This window comes from Colletotrichum fructicola (genome assembly GCF_000319635.2).
Source record: "Colletotrichum fructicola Nara gc5 chromosome Unknown KSG_Nara_v1_contig04, whole genome shotgun sequence".
In the NCBI taxonomy this organism is placed as follows: domain Eukaryota; kingdom Fungi; phylum Ascomycota; class Sordariomycetes; order Glomerellales; family Glomerellaceae; genus Colletotrichum; species Colletotrichum fructicola.
Window position 1 is genome coordinate 5,634,753 of NW_027094054.1, and position 21,637 is coordinate 5,656,389.

The window sequence follows — 21,637 nt, forward strand, 5'->3', positions numbered from 1 at the left end:
ATAGCATACAAGCAGTATCAATAGGCAGTAGATAAGAAATGAAAATCTTAGGTCGATGTACAAAAGCATCAAGCCAATTTAGGCGTTGACAGAAAGTGCTCCGAGAACCGCCTGAAAAGGCCCAGTATGGAAAGGATCTGCTAGACGGCTACTCGCAGTCTACCGGCATCAATTCCTCCTAACTTATAGATGCTGCCCCAGCCTCTTTTGTCTGTGCCATTCGACGTTTGCTTGGGCGGGAGACCGAGTAGTGCCCGCTGCCGATCAGACAGCCTCTCTTTGGTTTCCTCGGAGAGAAAAAGATCGTGCTTCTCCATTCTCTGAATGTAGAATCTACAACAGGTCAAGCAGATGATAGGTCGTGAGCTATCTGTCCTGTTGATACCTGTGGAGTGCCAGGTTCTACTGTCAAGTAGGAGACAGGATCCAGCTGGTGCAGCCGCCGGTATTGAGCCGCCCTGTGCGTTGCCAGGTAATCAGTAACATATCCTGTAGAATCATCATTTAAAATGAAATTGGGCGTACAAAGCAAGCGAGATAGGATTGCAACATCTAGCGCAAGCAACGGTGAATGAAAGGGCATCACGTACAACGTCGCGGATTTGCTGAGGCGCCACGTTCTTGACGTGTGACCCAGGGTATATGCGCGTGGCGCCTTTCTCATCAGTGACGTCGGTCAAATACCAAAAGATATTCAAAAGGTAAGGGTGATTGGCCGTATTGGGCGTCATGTCCATTTGATCTGTGTGCATGTAAATCCCGGACGTTGACCTTGGCGTTACGATGTTCGCGGTCATGGCGAAGAGACCGAACTCCCTGCCCAGAAACCAAGGCATGATTGCGTCGATCAAGGGATGGTTTAGAAGGTCTAGGAACTCGTCTCCTTTGTTGACCAGATTCCTTTTCTCAGTACGTTAGTGGGATGAAGTGCGCCTATTTGAGAGTTCGACCTCAGGGAGAAACGAGATGCTTACCACACGCGTTGGTCTGGCTCATCTTCAGAAGACTTATGAAGACTCGCCATGTGAGCGATGCCGGCCTGCCTTTCGCCCGCTGCTTGTTCTTCAAGCGCAGTCCTTATCACTTTGACCTCGTCCGCTGTAAGGGCGTTCGCGACGAATGCATAGCCCCATTTCTTTAGGTCATCCTTAACTTGCTGTATGTTTTCGGTAGGTTTCGGCAGACTCTCAAGATCTAAATCATCTCTGCTCACTACGGATGCTGGAGGGCCCAGTGCGGAGAAACGGCTGGCGAAGGCACCCGGGCAAGGAGGCTGGGCGTAGAGCCTGAATGCTTGCTGAGCGTTGATACGACCCTCCATAACATCAAGAACAAATTCAGGCGAAATCTTGGTCGCGAGGTCTGCTTGAGTATTTTCGGGCAGCCTTTCAAGGATATTGGTTCGTTTGGACCGAGAATCGATAACAATGGAATGCTGCGGCTGATCCCCGAAGGAGAGCTCCACAAGCATGTTTAGTCCATCAAAATTCTAACACATGGTAATTAGAAATAGGCGATGGTCCAGTCGGTCGATGAAACAACAAAGGAGCGCAAAACTTACGGACTTCCTCTCGTTGATTAAGTCGCAGACGCGCAAAACATGATAGATGAACAAGTCCGATTTCTCGAGCTTTGAGGCATCATATGGCTTGTTGTGAAACCGTAAGGTAGGAGTGTGATTCGCAGACGGCCGTGGCAAGCTGTAAGACGCCATTTGGGGAACAGTTGTAGCCGGGCAATTTGCACTCAAGTATCTCTGTCGGTCAGACAAACGGAGTCTGATGAAGTTCCAAACGCGCAAATGTGAGATGTTGGCAAGTCGTCGAATTAGTATTGCCTTATCGTTCAAGAAGCAATTACAAGCCTTTTCTGCACAGTCTTCTAGGTTGTGTTAATATCACAGCTTTGCGGCACTCTTTGTCGGCAAAGGATTAATGCAGAAGGAAGGCGAAAGAAAGATAGGACATTGTGCTGAATCCGGATCACTTCAGCATACCTTCTCCTGTCAGATGGTGATCAATTGATGTTTTGCCGAAACTTAGCTAGTGCGAGGTACTGCCACATCAGCTGTCTGCAGATAGCACAACAGTGAGTAACCTGAAAGAAAAGCTGTCTACCTCAAAGAGGGCATAAAAAGCACCATTGAACCTTCATGCCGACTCTGTCGTCGGAAAATCATGCCGAACCTCTTTTTTGGAATCTCTTGCTGGACAACTAAGCTTCAAGTTGCAGGCGCTGTGCTTGACTCGCAGACACTCTCTGGCTGCCTGCTAGGGGTTTCACTAGCATATTGAATCTCTTCCGCCTCGAACTCAATGAATTTTAGAGGTTGGTCAGGATCTAGCATCAGCCTAATAAAGCCAAATCAAATCCGCGCGGGATCCGCGCGGGATAAAATTCTTACCCACAGCAGCGCCGGGAGGAGAACACCTAAGCTTCCAGCGAGATGAAATTATCTTTAGACCTAGTATCTTCGATGCTCAGAAGAAGTATTATCCGCCGACCATACCTATTAGTGAAAACAGAACCCCTGGGCGCATGCCATACAATGACTTCAATTTAGCGATATGCTTGACTGTACTGATACCGTATAGCTTTGCATGAAATAACTGGGGTTAAGCCGCAATCGTGTAAGTGCCTCAACGCACTTAGATAAGTATCTCTCAAAATTGACATGATCTGGTGTGTAAGGTCTACATGAGTAATTCTCTCTTCGTCAAAACATTGTAATCGTAGAAACCACGATCTACTCTGATTCATGCTTACCTTGCAAAGCTCATCTCATCTCAATTGGATTTATTTTACGATCTTCACGGTTCGCCATCAACGATTCAACAGTTGATGATTTATTGAATAACCAACACAGCTTCCCGACAATTTTCATCATCCGGTGCCAAGATGTACAACCACGAGCCCGTCGCTATAGTTGGGAGCGCATGCCGCTTTCCCGGTGGTGTAGACAGCCCTTCAAAATTCTGGAAATTGTTGCAGCAGCCGGGTGACCTCCGGAGTGAAATACCCAAGGAGCGCTTCAGTGCCGAAAAGTTCTTTCACCCTGACGGCATGCATCATGGCAGTACGAATACAAGATATGGGTACTTCTTGAATGAATCTCTCGGCGCCTTTGATGCGCCGTTCTTCAACATCCAGGCTGGAGAGGTTGAAAGTATGGACCCTCAGCAGCGCCTCCTCTTGGAGACGACATATGATGCACTCTCCTCCGCCGGGCTTGCACATGAACTTCAAGGATCAGATACAGCTGTCTACGTTGGACTTATGACGCACGATTTTGAGACAATCAAAACACAAGATGTGCATCACATGCCAACCTATTTCGCCACAGGCGTTGCCGCGAGTATTGCTTCGAACCGCTTGTCTTATGTTTTTGACTGGCATGGTCCTAGTGTAAGCTTTTGCGTTCATCCGGTAACCGATGGAGCTGCTGATCATCAATTCTTATCCCCAGATGACCATTGATACTGCTTGCAGCTCGTCTCTTGTCGCAGTTCATCATGCCGTGCAGCAACTCAGAAGTGGCCAGAGCAGAGTCGCGGTAGCTGCCGGTGCGAATATGATTATATCTCCCTGTACGTAACAATCTTGACAAAATCTCTGAATGTTAACGACATGACATTGACTTGGAAATGGATAACAGTGAATTATGTCTCAGAGAGTAAACTTAGTATGCTCTCTCCAACAGGAAGATCGCGAATGTGGGATGCTGCCGCTGATGGCTATGCGAGAGGAGTTAGTGTTCCAATTCCGCACATTCTACGATTGAATATGGAAATTTAACGGATTTTACATCACGAACAGGAAGGCATTGCAGCTGTGGTTCTCAAGACCCTGCGACAAGCTCTGAATGATGGGGACCACATCGAGAGCATCATCCGCGAGACGGGCGTAAATCAAGACGGCAAGACTACTGGAATTACAATGCCGAGCCACGTAGCACAGGAAGTATTGATTCGAGACACTTATGCCAGGGCAGGACTCGATTTGAGTCACATTGGTGACCGACCTCAATTTTTTGAAGCCCACGGTGAGTTCCTATGGACGTCAGACGCAACTAAGATGGTTTTGGATCATTGAACTTACGGATGTCATGAACTAGGGACGGGGACGCCAGCAGGTGACCCGCAAGAAGCTGAGGCTATTTCGAACGCGTTCTTTGATCACAAGTTTCCCGACGCTACGCAGGCTCAAGGGCTGCTAGTCGGCAGTGTGAAAACGGTGATCGGCCATACAGAGGGGACTGCTGGGCTGTCTGGCATGTTGAAAGCTTCTCTTGCGGTCCAGAATGGTGTGATTGTGCCCAATCAACATTTTGAAAAGCTCAGCCCTGCGGTCCAACCCTTCTACCATCACGTCCGTATCCCCACGGAAATCCAGCCTTGGCCACAAGTTACACCGGGTCACCCGCGACGAGCTAGTGTGAACTCGTTTGGTGAGTTGCAGACATCGTTAGGCATATGCAGCAACTCAAAGACTGACGAAGTCAACCCGCAGGTTTTGGTGGAACGAATGCACATTGCATCATTGAAGAGTATGTGGAATGTGGCCTACACCAGCCTTCGCCTCACAAGATGGTTCCCCGCGACGTAGAGAGCCAGCCCTCAAGTACTACGTACGGTATGCCTATTGTCTTATCGGCCAAGTCGCAGCGTTCTCTGAGAGACAACATGAGCGCCATGCTCCGGTTTCTTGAGTCAGATCCAGGCATTGACATGGCAGATCTAGCCTGGACATTGATGCGCAAGCAGGCTGTACTGCCCGTTCGACACGCAATCCCCAGCCACACGCGCGAGGGGGCGTGTCTCGCACTTCAAGCAGCCATCAAAGAGAACCTAGGCGTAGAATCCAGTTCTAACCGTGGCAACAAGGGCCCACCCCAGATATTGGGCATCTTTACCGGACAGGGTGTACAGTGGCCAGGCATGTGCAAATCGCTTCTAGCCTCCATCCCTTGGACGCGCGAGATCATAGATGAATTGGATGCCTCTTTGCAGACACTTCCAACAGCGTACCGTCCAACTTGGACGCTTCGACAGCGGCTTTGTTGCGATGATGTCGAGTCTCAGCCGACGGAGGCGAGATTCTCACAGCCGCTCTGCGCCGCCGTTCAACTCGTGCTTCTCAGGCTGCTTGAGGCTGCAGGTATCAAGTTCACGACTATTGTCGGTCACAGCTCAGGAGAAATTGTTTGTGCGGCTGCTGCGAGATACATCACGCCTTTTCAAGCCATCCGCATCGCTTACTTGCGCGGGCTAGCCGTTACCACGTCCGACGCTGAGCCTCCTGATGGCGCCAGAGGTGCGATGCTCGCAGCCGAGATTACGCACGAGGATGCAGAAGAGCTGTGCAGCCTTGAAGACTTTGAAGGACGGATCTGCGTTGCGGCGTATAACGCGCCAACCAGCGTGACGATATCTGGTGATGCCGATGGTTAGTGTGCCTCTCCTTTTCCTGCTCCTCGTATGCGCGCACATGGATCTTATGGACCAGGGCCAAACTGACTGTCTGTGCGTTTATTATCAGCTTTGCAACATGTCGAGGCCATTCTCAAGGACGAAGGAAAATTCACGAGATTCCTACGCGTCGATAAAGCCTATCACTCTCATCATATGGCTCAGTTTAGCGACGCATACACCAAATCTCTCGTCGAATGTGGCTGTGCCGCCAATCCCGCGTCTAAGACGCCAGACCCGTCTTCGCCTGTTGCATGGTACTCGTCCGTGTACGAGGGTAGACTCTTGAACTGTACGGACATCACAGCAGAATACTGGGCAGCAAACCTCGTGTCCCCGGTCCGTTTTTCACAGGCTGTCGAGCGTGCAGTGAGCGAATACCACGTCGCTTATGGCGTAGAAGTGGGTGCCCATCCGGCTCTGAAGCGTCCTACTACTGCAACCATTCAAGCCATCTCCGGCACGGATCTGCCGTACACAGGATGCATGAAACGAAGTCAAGATGATACGGATGCATTTGCGGAAGCATTGGCCTATCTCTGGGAGCCGTTTTCCAGCTTCAACATACCCAACGCTGATAGCTTCATGAGAACGGTCTCGCCTTCATCATGGCCTCGCAGAAGCCTAACCAAGGTTATTCCAAGGTACTCATGGGACCACACGCGATCACATTGGACCGAAACACGCGCTACGAAAGCTTTTCTTGCCGGACCAGCTCCCCATCTCCTACTTGGTTCTCTTCTTCCGACGAGTACAGACTCGACGTTCCAATGGCAGTCCTTCATCAAGCCCCAAGACGACAAGTGGCTTGAGGGTCACGACCTTCAGGGCCAACCTATCCTCCCCGCTGCCGGATACGTCGCGATGGCCATGGAAGCAGCTCTGCACGTGACAAGAAAGCGTGTTGCGCAAGACGTTAAAGTCACTGTGCTCGAGGTCCTGGATCTGAGTATCGATAAGGCCATTTCGTTCGACGACAAGAACAGCATGGCCGAGCTACTTGTAACGCTTAAAGTGACACACCAGAGCGCCGAGCAGCTGGAGGCGGAAGTTCATATTGACTCTGCCCTTGATAGAGAAACAAAACCCTCCAATTCGGCGAATGGACGCGTTGTTGCCACATTTGGCTCTCCCTCAATGTGTTTGCCGCGGCGAGGCTTAAATGAACCACTGCACCCCAACCACATCGACATCAGCAGCTTCTACAGAGAACTCGAACTTCTGGGTCTCGACTACACCAAGAAGTACCGTGGTGTCCATGAGTTGCGCCGAGCAGATGGCAGGGCAGCGGGACGGCTCTCGCAGTACCGACTTGGAAACAGTTCCGAGCAGGGCATCCTCCTTCACCCAGCCACGCTGGATGCGGCTTTTCAGGCCATCATGGGCGCCTTTTCGTACCCTGGTGACAAGGCTTTGAGGTCCACAGTTGTCCCTGTACACATTGACAGGATTGCTTTGGTCCCCGGAGCTTGTGCATCCGCATTGGGCTCTCATGATGAAGTTAGTATGCGTTTCAACGCTACATGCTCGTCTTTCAAAGATTCGATTCTTTCTGGAGACGTTGAGGTCTTTGATGACAATTCTGCTATCCTTTTTCAAGTGGACAACATCGTTCTTCAACCACTTTACAAACCGGATCTATCTAGTGACCATCTCATGTTCACCAAAACGGTGTGGGGCCCTTATTCACCTGATCGCATCCTAGACCGTCCCGAGTTTTGGGCTACTGCTGAGGACAAGCGAATGATACCTATCATCGAGCGCATTGTATACCACTATGTGAAGGATTTTCTAAATACACTCACACAAGAGGACCGTCAGAATGCAAGCCCCGGACTCCAGAAGTACATTCACTGGAACGAGCAGGTGTTGGAGAAAGCTCGAGAATGGAAGACTACCTTTTATGAGCCGAACTGGGAGATGGACACATCGGCTGATGTGCAAAAGCTCTGTGAGGAGTAAGTTCCGTTTTCCCCAGTCCTCAGAATGCATCACGTAAGTGGAACCTAACACCATCACTCAGAAATTGGTGTCACCCCTACGTCCGTCTCGTCAAGAGGGTCAGCGAGAACGCCATCTCCACAATCCGCGACAATACGAACCCTTTTCATTGGATGAACGCGGATGGACTTCTTAGCGAGTTCTATGCCAGTCCTCTCAGTAATGGACCTTGTTGGAATTACGGCCAAGATCTTGTTGGCCAGATTTGCCATCGTTTTCCAAATATGAACATCCTGGAAATTGGTGAGATTCGCCTACTTAAAGATTCGTGAAATCGATATCCAAGAGGTCCACATGCTGACGCTCAAACAACATACAGGCGCCGGCACCGGCTCAGCTACACGTTACGTTCTCAATATCCCCCAGCTGGGATTCAACAGCTACACCTTTACTGACATCTCAGGAACCTTCTTTGACAAGGCTCGTGAGGTCTTCTCGCAGCACAAAGACCGCATGGACTTTCGGAAGCTGGACATCACTCGGAATCCGGTCAGTTTCGCCAGTTTCTTTCTTAACATCATCTCTGCCACTCACAATTTTGATTGTGTCATCCGTGTACCCAGGCGCATTTGCTAACATCTCGAGCTATGCAGGCGGAGCAAGGCTTTACACCCCACTCATATGATCTCGTAATCGCGTCGTCTGTTCTCCACGCAACACCTCGTCTCGTAGATACTATGACGAACGTAAGGTCTTTGCTCAAGCCGGGAGGCCATGTAGTCATCGCGGAAGCCACGTTTAAAGAGTATCTACGCACCAGCTACATCTTCGGTCTCTTTCCAGACTGGTGGGCTGGCTACGAAGAAGGCCGCGTCCTCGACCCTTTTGCATCATATGAGGAATGGGACAGCATTCTGAAGCGATCTGGGTTCTCGGGTATTGACAGCCGCACATCCGATCGCGAAAGCTGGGTTTTCCAAAACTCGCTGTTTAGTGCGCACGCCATCAACCCCAAAGTGCAGCGGCTAGACAGCCCCCTTCTCAAGGTGCCCAATGGTCAAAACCACGGAGCGGATATGCCGCAGCTTGTTTTCATTGGCGGCCTCTCTGATCGCTCGTCAGCTTTGCTCGGCAAGCTTCAAGACACATTGACTCACCGTCGGATCTTACGGCTTGACTGCTTGAAAACTATCCCCGAGCAGGAGGCACGGCTTGAGACAGGGTCCACGTTCATCGTGGTCTCGGAGCTTGACGACGAAATGTTTGATAAGCTCAACGACGTCAAACTCGAAGCTGCCAAGTCGCTTCTCTCCGGTGATTACGCCAAAGTCATTGTCTGGATCACAGAGGCGGCTTTCACGCACAATCCTCGCCAGGCTATGACCATTGGCCTCCTTCGGACGATACAGCTTGAGAACCCACAGATCAATGTCCTGAACATCGATGTGGACGACGCTGAACATTCAGACTATCCCGCACTTATCGCCGAGCACGTTACCCAGCTCGAAGAGACGACAAGACCACCTGAAGACAGCAGTGGTTTGCTATGGTCCCACGAGCCTGAGATGTACATCGTCGATGGGCGTACTTGGATCCCTCGCATTAAGCACGACGCAGCACGGAACAATCGCTTGAACTCTGCGCGCCGTGTTATTCTCTCGGATGCCCGGCCAAGTGACACGCCCGTACGCCTCCGTCTATGTGATGATGGCGCGTCTTCGTACCTTGAGTCCATGGACACGTTAGTCAGCCCTCGTTCATCATCTGCGCTGCCAGGTTTGGTTTCTGGTATGCATGATGATCCAGTTCACGTCCGCGTCCACTTTGCTCTCACCGGGGCGATTCGGGTTGGCAGACTGGGCTTTTTCCACCTGTGCCAGGGATTAGTCACGGAAACCAAGACGCCCGTAGTGGTGCTGGCAGACAGCAACGCATCGATTGTCCGTATTCCGCGCAGTCGCATCTTTGCCCTGCCGTCTGAAGACAAATGTATTCTGCACCATGTTGTGGCCTCTGTCATAAGTCATGGTATCATGAGCAGCGCGGTCCCCGACACCACTGTTCTCGTTTTTGATGCACCGCGGTTCTGCGTGGATGCCATTGCAAAACAAGCCAAGGAGAGGAGTATCGAGGTCCGCTTTGCCACCAGTCAACAAATAACCGAGGCAGAGCTCAGCTCAGGTTTCTCATGGACATATCTAGAGCCATGGGTATCAGAAAGAACGCTCAAGAAAATGATGACTGCGAAAGTGTCTATCTACTGCGATTTCTCATCTGCAACAGAGCACACATCCGCAAACCTCGGCCGCCGTCTGGCCAAGATTCAAACACCACACTGCGCAAAGTACGACCTTTCTCATTTCTTTACAGGCCGTGGGTCCGGCACACTGCATGACGAATCTCACTGTTGTGACTTTGCCATGGCTATTGAGCAGGCACTTCTTGCATCCTCAGAACCTACTGATGATCATGTCACGGAAGGAACAGCAATTGTCAAGGTGGCTGATCTGCAACACGGAAAAGCCCCCGTAAACCTCTTCACTATTCTTGACTGGAGTACTGACGGCACAATTAAAGCCCGGCTTCGTCCGATTGACGCCGGGAACTTACTCGCCCCAGACAAGACCTATCTTCTTGCAGGTCTTGCCAAAACGATGGGCCGTTCATTGGCTCGATGGATCGTCACACATGGCGGTCGCTACATCGTACTATCTAGTCGCCATCCAGAAGTCCCAGACCCTAGATGGATCAAAGATATGGAGGAGCTTGGGGGGCATGTGACAGTCTTACCAATGTAAGTCCACGCAGTCGACCTCCCACATCCTGTTTCCAGCCCAAATACTCCCAGGCCTTCACTGACATTGATTGTCTAGGGATTTGTCCAACGAGAAAGACTTGGATGCGGGTCTGTTCAGAATACGCGAGACTTTGCCACCAATAGGAGGGATCGCGTATGGCCCTCTAGTCCTCCGCGACACGATGCTCCAGAATATGAGCTTGGCGGACATGAATTTGGTGCTGGATTCCAAAGTTGTCGGCGCACGTCTTCTCCATGAACGATTCTGCGACGCAAGAAAAGAGACGCCTTTGGACTTTTTCATCATGTTCTCGTCCGGAGCCACAGTAGGGGGGAACCCCGGCCAGAGCAATTACAACGCGGCCAACGCTTATTTGCAAGCCCTCGCACAGTACCGACGAGCCAAGGGGCTAGTGGTAAGTGGCCTTCAATAACTTTTACATCCCCCTGGCTCTCCTCCGGGAAAAAGATGAAGTGCAGAACATTGCTAATACGTCTAGGCCTCGACAATCCATGTGGGTGCCGTGATGGGCATTGGATATCTTGCCCGAACGCATTTCGACGAACAACTTCTGAAAGTCCACGACATGGGCAAGCTCGGAGAGAAAGACTTTCACACACTGTTTGCCGAAGCCATCGTATCAGGACGCTGCGCACTTGGGCAGGAAGAAAGCAACACCAACCGTATGTCGGTCACCGATATGTCCGATATTGAAGTCATAACAGGCTTCCCGGTATTTGAGGCAAAGAACAAGAACTCCTTCAAATTGTGGGATAACCCTCGATTTGGTCATCTTCGGACATCCGAAAATAGTCTGAGTCATGTGGGCGAAGGGTCGTTAGCCAGCAGGGTCTCAATCAAGGAACGGTTGCGCGAAGCAACAACTGTGGACGAGGCCAAAGAGGCCATCATTCGTAAGCTAAGCCCCCAGAACCTTCCACCCCTCCCCCGATCCACACTCGGTGAGATGACAGGGTGCTAATATGTCTGCTGTATCAAGATGGACTCGCTCAAAAGACACGCGACATACTCCTTATTCCTGCGGACCAAATTGTGAATCTTAGTGCCGCACTCCTTGACCAGGGCATAGACTCACTTGGTGCTGTCGCAGTATCTGGATGGTATGTGAGAGAAATTCGCCCCATCCCGGCAGACACAACACATAGTTCTGCATCGTTTTTGCCCGTGAAGTGTGCAACCATGTACTTGGCTAATATTCCATTGATTACAGGTTCTCACAAGAGCTGTTGGTCGACATACCAATCTTGCGGGTGCTCAGTGGTGCTTCTCTCGAAGACCTTGCTGAGGAAGCCGTCAAACGACTCCCTCGCGATGCTTTACCGCTGATAGTTCCCGATCCTGAAGAATGCCAACCAGAGGTGGCAGAAGGGACAAGTAGCCATAGCAGCCCGACCTCGAGCAGTGCAAACTTTTCATTGCCATCTCGGAAGCAGTCAGTCGAATCTGACGCGAGCAGTGTGATCTGGCACGGAGGCGGCGAAAACAAAGCGAGCTCGGCGACGTTGAATCGGCATCCCCTGTCGCTAGGGCAGAAGTATGTGTGGAAGCTGCAACAGCTGCTCTCGCATGATCGTACCATCTTCCACAATACTATCGCCTACTTTTTCGAAGGCTACATAGATTTGCAACGGTTGGGCACTGCCGTGGACGAAGTTATTCGCAGGCACGAAATCCTTCGCACTGCTTTTCTCGCCAACCCCGAGCCCGATACGGGCGATGATGCTTTCCAAGTTGTACTGGAGAAGCCGACATGGGGTTTGAAATGCACATCGGTCGCCAATCAAGCAGCAGCCAGGGAGGCAATGAAGCAGCTGCACGAGGAGCCGTATGACCTCGAGTCCGGCAGGCCGTTCAAAATTGTCGATTTTCACTGGTCGTCAGCCCGCCGCCATCTCTTGGTGATCGCCTATCATCGGCTCGCCGGCGACGGCGCAACTACGTCTATTCTCCTCTCCGAAGTTTCTGCCCTCTACGACGGCGCAGTGCTCCCGGCCACCGTCCCGCAGTTCTCCAAGATTACCATGAGGCAGCGCGCCGAGTATGAGCAGGGACGGTTAGATGCTGACATTGCCTACTGGATCTCCCAGTACAACAATAATAATGCAGTACCCGTCATGCCTGTTCTTGGTCTCCCACACTGTCGATTTCTCGAACGGAGCAACGGGCCTCCGTCATCTTGGTCTCAACATACAGGCGTCTTCCGCCTCAGTTCGGCCGTGTCCGCACAAGTCAAGCAGGCGGTGCGACAGCAAAAAGTCTCCCGTATGCAGCTTTTCATGGCAGTTTACGCTGCACTCCTGGCCAGATTAACGACCAAGATAAGCAGCAGTGAGGCTGTAGCTACCAAGAACGACTACAATGACGATGACGCAAGAACGATAACCATCGGCATCGCAGACACGAACCGCGCGACGATGGAGGAAATGGCCGCGATGGGCTTCTTTGCCAACTATTTGCCTGTCCGCATAAAGACAAGAGAAAAGGAAGGCATGTCACCATTAAGTCCTTTCGAACAGCTCGGCGTCATCAAGAAGGCGATGCGCGGGGCAATGCAACACGCGCGCCTACCGTACAGCGTGTTGCTGGAGCGGCTGCCAGTGGTCCCGAGTCTCGAAATGACACCCAAAGATTGGCCGCATGCGCCGCTTTTCCAGGCCGTGTTCGACTACGCTGGGGGCGGGATTGAGAGCGTGCACATTGGCGATGCAGTTATCACCGAGCAGGGCGGCTTGCAGGCTTCCGAGCTTGTCTCGCGCGAACGAACGCCGTATGATGTGGTGCTTGAGATTTGGGACGATGCAACGCGTGATCCGTTGGTGATTGTGAAGTTGCAATCCTCGCTTTACGGTTCTGAGGACGTGACCGTTTTCTACAATGCTTTCGTTGAACTTCTGGCAGCGTACTCGGCGGACCTGATGTCACATAGAGCATGACGAAACATCATAGTGGGCTTTCAGCTTCTGTATATGGTTGATGGTGCGGTTCAATGGGTATTTGGACAGGCGTATTGGTATTTCTTTATTCGTGCAGCTATAAATTTTAGACCATCTTTCATTCCTTCATTCCTGGTATTGACTGTCATCTGGCCGTCAGCTCCATCGTCTCCGTTGAGCTTTAATCGGCAGCTGTCTTAGAATAAGACCAAATCAGCCCCAATCTGCTCTGCGAACCTGTCCCATCTCAGGTTTCCTCCCCTTTCCCAGTATTGTTTCATGAATCCTTGAACAATTCTGCAGTTGCCCAGTCCATGTGATGTCATGGCCATCATTCTACCTGCGATCATAGATCGTTGATCATCCGTCATGGCTTCACATCCTACGCTAAGAAGTGGCCACAGTAGGGGGATGTTGACTTCAGCATACTGATCGATGTGTCGTAGTGAGTCGATGATGGACTCGACTGCATGTTGGACCTTGTCATCTTCTTTTGGCAGGCCATCAACACGACGGTACAGAGAGATAAGGGCTGCGTTGATGAACATGTAGTGGCTGTAATCGAGTTCCGTCCGGGAGTCAGGGGATGGCGTCTGGCTTTTGAGATACAGGAGTAGTACTTCTAGTGACCGCTCCCTAGGAAAGTCAACAGCGAATACCGAGTCTGTGTCGTGGTCTTTTCCAGAGATTTGATCTGGTGACCTTGACTGTTTCGATGGTGAAGATGGGGTGTCGGATAAGTCGCAGATTTCATCCAGTATTGTAACAAGGTCCAAAGATAGACCTGTGACAGAATCAATCTGCCCCGGCCCTGGAAGACTTATGAGTAACGGAGCCCAGTCAAGTGCTCCGGTCTTCTGTTGTGTGGGCAACGGCAGCCCAGAGATTCTGTTCATCAGGATCAAGTGAGTGAGCCACTTGAGGCCCAGCGACCACAAAGGATCTGACTGGTGCTGTTCGCCATCCCTCTGAACAATATGGAGAGCTCCGTTGAGATGTTGTCTGTAAGTAGTTGTATCTCCGACACAAAGACAGGTTGTCGCTAGCATTAGCGATGTAGCCAATAAGGCCGGGCTCTCGCCCCTCAATCTGCTCGTCGGGATAGCTTCACGAAGCCGTGACAGGCTCTGGACAGTTGCTTCTGTGGCTGCGTTCCGCGCATCTTGAAAGCCTCTCAATCTGAAGAAGTGATTACAGCTGGCGGCCAAGATGGCTGCGAGCATGGCAGGGCTGCTTTCTGCCACTGGTATTGCAAAATGGAGTAAGGCATCGGGTTGGAGTGGGAAGTAGATAGTTGCGGTATGTGTGATGAAATGATGGAGGTAAAAACGGTGTTGAGTGGACTGAATCGATGGGAATGGTGTTAATCGATACTCTGAGAGAGATGATGCCGGGCTTCTGGGGCTTGGAGGGGTGCTTGATGGCCGGGGTGCAGTCAACTGGGATGCACTGGAACCCGTGCTGCTGGGGGACGTTGATTTCTAGGCCTATTAGTCGCAAGTACGGACTGAAGCCAAGACATGAACAACCTACCTTCCGTATTGACGGCTTAGATATTTTGAACTCTGTCGTTTTTATGCTCAGTTCATAAGAACAGAGCCGTGGATATTTCGTGCATCGTGTGCACACTGGCTTCTTCTCATCGCACTGAAGTCCTTATCAGCCTGTAAAGTCCGATAGACGGGCAGCAGCTGCTGGGGACTGCACTGCTAAAATGACGCATTTACCCACCTTGGACTTCTTCCGGCGACATTCCGTGCAGCCTGTGCGTCGTCTCTTCGAGGGCTCCATGGATTCGCAGTGACTCACTGGCTCACGCAAAAGACAGCCCTGTGTTCTGTCTCTCCTCTCGTTCGGATGGGAAAACTTTTGACGTGGGATTGGCAAGCTGCGGCTTCGGAACTTCGGTGACGCTGACAAGAGGAGGGCGCAAAGACACGAGCAGGGCGTCACGCTAAACCGAAACAGGATGATTATGCGTCCAGGCCAATCAGAGCAGAGTTGTGTCTTTCTCACTCAGTGGGGTTGAAGCTGTTCTTCTGCATCTACAAGTACAAAGACAGGTTTCCTTCGACTCAGGCTTTTGGGTGAGAAAGAAAGGACAAACAATTTGCACCTTGATAAGAGAACACAAGAGTATTGTGGTCTTCGTTTCGGGACAATTTGAACGTCTTTTCTCATCTTTGTTGGTACCTATCTCTCTGACTCGACCCCGCTACGGCTGGCATGACCCTCTCTTACGTCGAAACCGCAGCAGCGGCTGTTCAAGCTCGAAGCCGCATCCGCGACCACATCTACGAAACGCCTCTGATCCCGGCCAGAAAAGCAGGTCAAAAATATGGCGTCAAAGTCTTGTTCAAGGGAGAGAATTTCCAACTCACCGGATCATTCAAGTTGAGAGGGGCCACGTCCAAGCTCTCGGCGCAGGCAGCCGGTGGCCGACTGATTACGGCATCGTCGGGGAATCACGGCATCGGAGCCGCATGCGCTGCACATGCACTCTCTAGAGATGTCATTGTTGTGCTGCCGGAAACAGTGGTCCCTGCAAAGCTGGAGAAGATTAAGTCGTATGGTGTGGAGGTCATCTTGCATGGAGCGGAGACCGGGCTGGCCGAACAGTATGCCCAAAAACTCGCCGCTTCGGGAACTTACGAGTACATCTCGCCGTACAATGACCCGGATATTGTCGCCGGACAGGGAACTATCGGTCTTGAGATTCTCGAGCAGTGCAGCAATGTGGACAACATCTTCATATCGATGGGTGGGGGCGGCCTGATCAGCGGTATCGGCTCCGTGATCAAGGCATTCAGCCCAAAGACGAAGATCTTTGGCGTGTCAGCCATCAACTCGAAGGCACTCGCAGATTCTATGGCGGCTGGTCATGTTGTTGAGACGGAGCACTTCCCCACGTTGGCCGAAGCCGTTGCCGGTGGGATGGATGAAGACTCAATTACACTACCCCTGACCATGGCTGTTGTTAATCAAGTCATTGAGTGCAGCGAAGACGAGATTGCTGAGGCGATGAGGACAATTGCTTTCGAGGAGAACATGATCGTGGAAGGCTCAGCTGCTCTGGCCCTTGCGGGGTTCAACAAAGTTGCGAAAGATTTGGCAGGAAAGACGAGCATTATTCTGTTGTGTGGTGCAAATGTTGATCAACAGGCTATCAAGAAAATTCTATATGGGGAGTCATGAGTTATCCGAATCATGTCAGAGGCCTTTGCCTACAGTCTAGGATGTGTTCGGTAGCGTAAAAATAGCGCGCCGCAGGCCTGGCCGGCGGTCCGTTCCATCAAGGTCACATAGTGTATCCCCCACTCTTGCGGGGCTGAGGAGGGTCACGATCTGATAAGAGCTTCGAACCTCTAGATTAGAGCAGATTAGAGCAATTTTTCTTGCGCCAAGGCATCGTGTTGAATTTAATCTTCTTTCTACACGTACACTCCATTCCAATTTGTGAACATTCAAAAGAAGCCTCGCCCTAAATCGCATCAAACCTGGTCCTCCAGCTACCCAAACATTTGTCATGGAGATCACCATTCAGTCTGCCAAGTCCGAGGACATCCCGGCCATCGTCGAATTCATCAAACAGGCTAGGTCCGTCATGTTCCCGTGGATAGACGCAGAGTCTCAAAATGAACATGCTCAGCGAGAGCTTGAAAACTTCTCCAAGACTTACCTGGACAACCCTAACGGAGCTTTTTTGACGGCTTACGGCAACGGTCAAATCATTGCCGCCATTGGCTATGCGCCTTATGACGACCGGTTTCCCGAGCTCGGTCTCGGCCGCGAGGGCGTTGTAGAGTTTGTCAGACTCTACGTCAACCCAACCTGGCGCCGCGCCGGACTGGCCTCGAAACTTTGCGCTGCCTTGGAGCAAAGAGCGAGAGATGCAGGGATGGCGAAGTTGTATCTCCATACCCATCCGTTCCTCGAAGGCGCCATCGGATTCTGGGAGCGCCAGGGGTTTTCCATTTTGCAAGTCGACGACGACCCTATCTGGCAAACAACGCACATGAGCAAAGCCTTGTGAAGTTGAAGCAAAATTCTCATAGCCGCCAGCTTGTGTCTTTATCGCAATCATGCACGTTGGGCTTCAAAGGGCAACGAAAGTCGCTTCGTGGTGGGCCACGTTGCCTACGTCATTCAAGTAAGACAGGCTCAAATCCATTAGCTCAGCTCACATTCCTTTTCCTCCCCCCCAACAAACAAGTCAACAAACTTCTCATCCTTCCCACGTCTTTTCAAATTGAGGGGCCCAAATCGATCGCCGGGCAAGCTTCTCAGCTGCTCCATGAACACGGTGTCGGACGATATGCAGAGAAGCGGCGCAGCGTATCTCCCGCCGGAGCTTTGGGAGATGATCATCGGTAGCATCACGGATTGCGACTACCTGCCCCGCGTCTGGTTCAACTTTCGCCGCGTATCTCGGACGTTCAAGGAAATCACCGAGCGCGTCTTTTCTTCAAATCACCTCCGATACAGCCGCGTCACGCACGTCTTCTTGGACTTCTTTGTCATGACGCCCAAGGGCGGATTCATCAGAGTTGACGAGAAGAGACTCATGCTCGATTTTGATCGACTATCCGACGACGGGGAACGCGCTGTATTCAATGAGAAGCACTTCACAAGCTTGGGCAATCTTGACAAACGGATCATGTTCAATCGACGCCGTTACAAAATTGGCGACATACTTGATGGCTTCCGTGGTGGCTGGGCAGCTTCTCATATGCGAGCGACGCGAGAGGACCGACCGCCTTATTCTCCAAGTCATCAATGGGCAGATAGCTCGCCGCTTCCGCACATCTTCTCTCTGAGGAGAATTGCCAACGACACCGATCTTCCCGGCGAGGAGTATGATTTCGAGGGTCTGGAGATGTCGTTTCTCTGGAAGCCGGCATTGAGCAAGCTTCTTGGGGAAGAGGAGTATATGAGAAAGGAACAGTTCAAACAAATGGCGACATCCGTTGATATGCGCTTTCTAGTGCCACTGTGCAGTCGCGATGCGGCAGGGGCGTCTATGTGCTACCCAACGGAGCCCAGAGAAATCCTCAATAGGACGAGAATGAAGCGCATGCGAGCCGAGAATGGAAAAAATGGGAAGCGAATTGTGACAGACGATGAGCTTTTGATGAGCAGGCATTTTGAGGCAAAGGAGATGGAAATCTTGGCCTTTAGGCATGGGTTTAGCAAGTCTGTCCTCAAGGATGAGTGGGTCATGCGTCAAGATGAAGACGGAAAAGAGCAAGGGGGCTCGCCTCTTCCAATGTCTTGCAATGAGGATAGTGATCCTTGCGATTCAGTTGGGGATTACGATTGCCCCCATGTCTACGTTCCTCACGCTATTGTCAACAAGAGCTACTTCTTCAGCTATGATTAGGGGCTTATGACCTAGGTTTGATAGCAATAGATCGACTCTGTTCAGCTGTGTGACGAAAGGGCCGGTGACGCAACATAGGTTTGCACAAGACCTATGAGTCAAAATGAATTACCAAATAGCCGCTCAGCTCCATTACAAGCTATCGGAACCGATGCCGGCCGGAAACCCTACCCGAAGCCCGTGCGGGGATCCGCCCCGGTCCCACGATAAGGTGCGGAGTCTCCGACGGAGCATCGTTGATCTCGTCGTGTCCTTCCCGTTTCATTGACTGACGAGGTGAAAAGGAAGGTAATCCCGAGGCGGTATAGCAGGGTGTTGGGCGTTGATATACTGCTCACCTCAACATCCATCTTTCGACAGCCAACAGTCACCCGTTTAACAGTCGTCATGAATGGTTCCAGTATGAGAGGACTCAGCGTCATCCCGGGCTGTTTCCATGGCCCTCTTGTCTTTTCGGATGTGCCTCTGAGCTTCATGATGGGTGTGGACCCAAAAACCGGCGTTGTCGTCGACGCTCATCATCCACTGCTTGGCACGTCAGTGAAGGGCAAGGCCCTGGCCATCCCCTGCGGTCGGGGCTCCTGTTCCGGCAGTGGAGCGCTTCTTGAGCTCATCCTCACCGGCAATGCACCATCAGCTTTGATATTTCAGGAGCCTGAGATGATTCTGACTTTAGGTGTTATGGTCGCCGAGGCCATGTTCGACCGCCGCATACCCGTTATCTTCTTGCAAGGTAACGAGGATTTCGAGAAGTTGCGTGGGGCATCAGAGGTAGACATCAACGACAAGCAGTTATTAATCATGCCAAACCAAGTGTCTCTTCCCCTTGAGCCCCGGAGCACTAGAGGAATCAGCCTAAGCACGTCCGATGAGAACATGCTTTCCGGTCGGCAAGGAGAGGCAAGCCGTATCGCGATGGAAATCATCGTAGCCTTTGCCGCTCTCCAAGGAGCGAAATGTCTGATTGACGTATCACAAGTTCACATTGACGCATGTGCCTACAACGGAAAGAGCAGTCTCCATGTACCGGAGCATCTTTTATCACTCGGCGGACAGTTCGTGGTGCCTTCAACTTGCAACTCACTTAACGTCGACCGACTTCGATGGAAGGAGCTTGGCACCGATTCAGAAGCAGTTATAATAGGAGATAAGATCGGCGAGGCTTATCTCAAGCTCGGGGCCAAGCTCAGCTTCACCTGTGCGCCGTACCTTCTGGACAGCAAACCCAAAGCCGGAGAGCAAGTTGGTTGGTCCGAGTCAAACGCTGTTGTGTTTGTGAACAGCGTCCTCGGAGCACACACGCAAAAATACCCGGATTACCTCGACGTCTTCATCGCTTTGACCGGCAGGGCACCATATGCAGGTTGTCATACTCCGGAGGGAAGGAAGCCAAAGATCGTCATCGAAGTGCCTCAACTTCCTGGGCATGACCAGTCACTATTCCCGCTTCTTGGCTACCACATCGGCGACATCGTTGGCGGAAAGATACCCTTCATCGTCGGCATGGAACAGACGAACCCCACAATGTCCGACCTGAAAGCCTTCGGCGCTGGATTTGCGACAACTTCCTCAGCGCCGATGTTCCACATGAGAGCGATTACCCCGGAAGCAGCTTCCTTCGACGGACAAACTGAGTCCCTGGGTCGGGTAGTCGTTGACGTCAACGGCCTCCGAAAGGCCTGGAAGCAACTCAATACCGCCTCCGATCCATCTTTGGACATGGTATCTTTGGGAAACCCCCATTTCTCCGCAGAGGAGTTTGCACAGCTCGCCGATCTCTGCAGGAACAAGACGAAGTCGCCTAGCGTTGCCGTCATCATCACAACGAGTCGCGACATCTATCAAAAAGCACTGAAACTAGGCCACCTCGATGTGCTGGAAGCGTTTGGCGCCCAATTCATTACGGATACATGTTGGTGCATGATAGAAGAACCCATCGTGCCAGCGGCATCCAAGCAGATCATGACAAACTCTGCCAAGTACGCACACTACGGGCCTGGGATAGTCGGGAAGAAATTTCATTTCGGAGACGTCCTTGCTTGCGTCAGCGCGGCCTGCGCAGGGTTCCGAACCGACAGAGAGATGGCGCCCAGCTGGCTGTTTGGGTCTGGATCGGAGACTTAGTGACTTATCCGTGAGAGCATACATCGGCAAAATCCCGAGATGCGTCTGAAACCGTCCGCCGTGGGGAATCGGGAGAGATAGCACGCCGGGATCCATGCCGAACTCAGTGTCTCTCGGCCGAGATTTGTGGCGTAGGATGCCTTTAGCGAGGCTAATTTCTCCGTGCAAGGATCGAATCCCAGCCACTTCGCTTCTTGATGTGACGAGAAGTGCGAGAAAACGGTGGTGGGTTGCAGTGCATAAGACACGAGATTACCGAAGACTTTTCGACCGGAACCAACGGTCCTCCATCATTTTGTCTCCTCTTTGGCCAACGCTACAGTGTAGATTTTCTTTGCGGACTCTGGATTGGTAGGGAGACTACAGATACATGACTACGACAGCCCCCGGCTTAGATGTGTCTCGCTTACACCTGTTCCGAATACTCGCAATTGGGCAGGTACATGTACCCTTATCATGGTGGCAGACCATAGACGAGTCTTATTCTGGTCCAATCTCAGAAATGTGCCGACATGCAATATAACCGATCATTAAGCATATCATTTTGCGCCTGTTGTCTCCGTGGCAAATGAAAGGGAACACTGTCTGTACCGGGCTGATGAATACTGCGCGGATCTTCAGGCCAGGTGATGCCACAGTCTCATGATGATCATAGGGTAGAATCAGGCCAGTTTAAGTTGATTCAGCTTGCTTCTGTTCAAAGATTTCATCGGGACCTCCGAGTAGCCACTGAAATCCCAGTGCCACAGTGGAACAAAGATCAGAATGCAACGGCATTTTGAAGATCTATTACCTCTTGTCTTTCTTGTTCAGCCACCAAAGATCCCTTCGGGCCCCGGGGGAGCTCAAAGCGTGCCTCCATGTTGAGCCACACCTTAGCAGGGCTCCTTATGCCCGGTGACAGGTTGTCTTGGTCGCAGACACGGCCTCTGTTGGAGTCCAGTCTGCCCAATGAGACCCATGTTTCAACAA

At 51.6% G+C, this 21,637-nt stretch overlaps 6 protein-coding genes across 6 annotated transcripts; 5 read left to right on the forward strand and 1 right to left on the reverse strand.

The window, feature by feature from the left end:
* Window positions 1-970: 970 nt before the first annotated feature.
* On the reverse strand, window positions 971-1,714 carry CGGC5_v008434 (uncharacterized protein; the record flags this gene model as incomplete). Its single annotated transcript, XM_032027329.2, has 2 exons — window positions 971-1,489; window positions 1,562-1,714. The coding sequence occupies 2 exons, from the start codon at window positions 1,712-1,714 to the stop codon at window positions 971-973; spliced, it is 672 nt and encodes a 223-aa protein (XP_031891765.2).
* Window positions 1,715-2,898: 1,184 nt separating this feature from the next.
* Window positions 2,899-13,161, forward strand: mokA (Lovastatin nonaketide synthase mokA; the record flags this gene model as incomplete). Its single annotated transcript, XM_066152016.1, has 12 exons — window positions 2,899-3,405; window positions 3,817-4,042; window positions 4,115-4,447; window positions 4,510-5,445; window positions 5,539-7,426; window positions 7,492-7,712; window positions 7,789-7,958; window positions 8,063-10,203; window positions 10,283-10,622; window positions 10,707-11,121; window positions 11,298-11,328; window positions 11,439-13,161. 12 exons carry the CDS (start codon window positions 2,899-2,901, stop codon window positions 13,159-13,161), a joined length of 8,931 nt encoding a protein of 2,976 aa, XP_066008598.1.
* Window positions 13,162-15,387: 2,226 nt separating this feature from the next.
* On the forward strand, window positions 15,388-16,356 carry SRY1 (L-threo-3-hydroxyaspartate ammonia-lyase; the record flags this gene model as incomplete). The annotated part of the gene is made up of 1 exon (XM_032027351.1): window positions 15,388-16,356. One exon carries the CDS (start codon window positions 15,388-15,390, stop codon window positions 16,354-16,356), a length of 969 nt encoding a protein of 322 aa, XP_031891767.1.
* Window positions 16,357-16,687: 331 nt separating this feature from the next.
* Nat8 (N-acetyltransferase 8) lies at window positions 16,688-17,194 on the forward strand (the record flags this gene model as incomplete). The annotated part of the gene is made up of 1 exon (XM_032027361.1): window positions 16,688-17,194. One exon carries the CDS (start codon window positions 16,688-16,690, stop codon window positions 17,192-17,194), a length of 507 nt encoding a protein of 168 aa, XP_031891762.1.
* Window positions 17,195-17,455: 261 nt separating this feature from the next.
* CGGC5_v008438 (uncharacterized protein) lies at window positions 17,456-18,541 on the forward strand (the record flags this gene model as incomplete). The annotated part of the gene is made up of 1 exon (XM_032027374.1): window positions 17,456-18,541. The coding sequence occupies one exon, from the start codon at window positions 17,456-17,458 to the stop codon at window positions 18,539-18,541; it is 1,086 nt and encodes a 361-aa protein (XP_031891761.1).
* Window positions 18,542-18,928: 387 nt separating this feature from the next.
* On the forward strand, window positions 18,929-20,665 carry CGGC5_v008439 (Uncharacterized protein; the record flags this gene model as incomplete). Its single annotated transcript, XM_032027385.1, has 1 exon — window positions 18,929-20,665. One exon carries the CDS (start codon window positions 18,929-18,931, stop codon window positions 20,663-20,665), a length of 1,737 nt encoding a protein of 578 aa, XP_031891764.1.
* Between the last annotated feature and the right edge of the window lie 972 nt (window positions 20,666-21,637).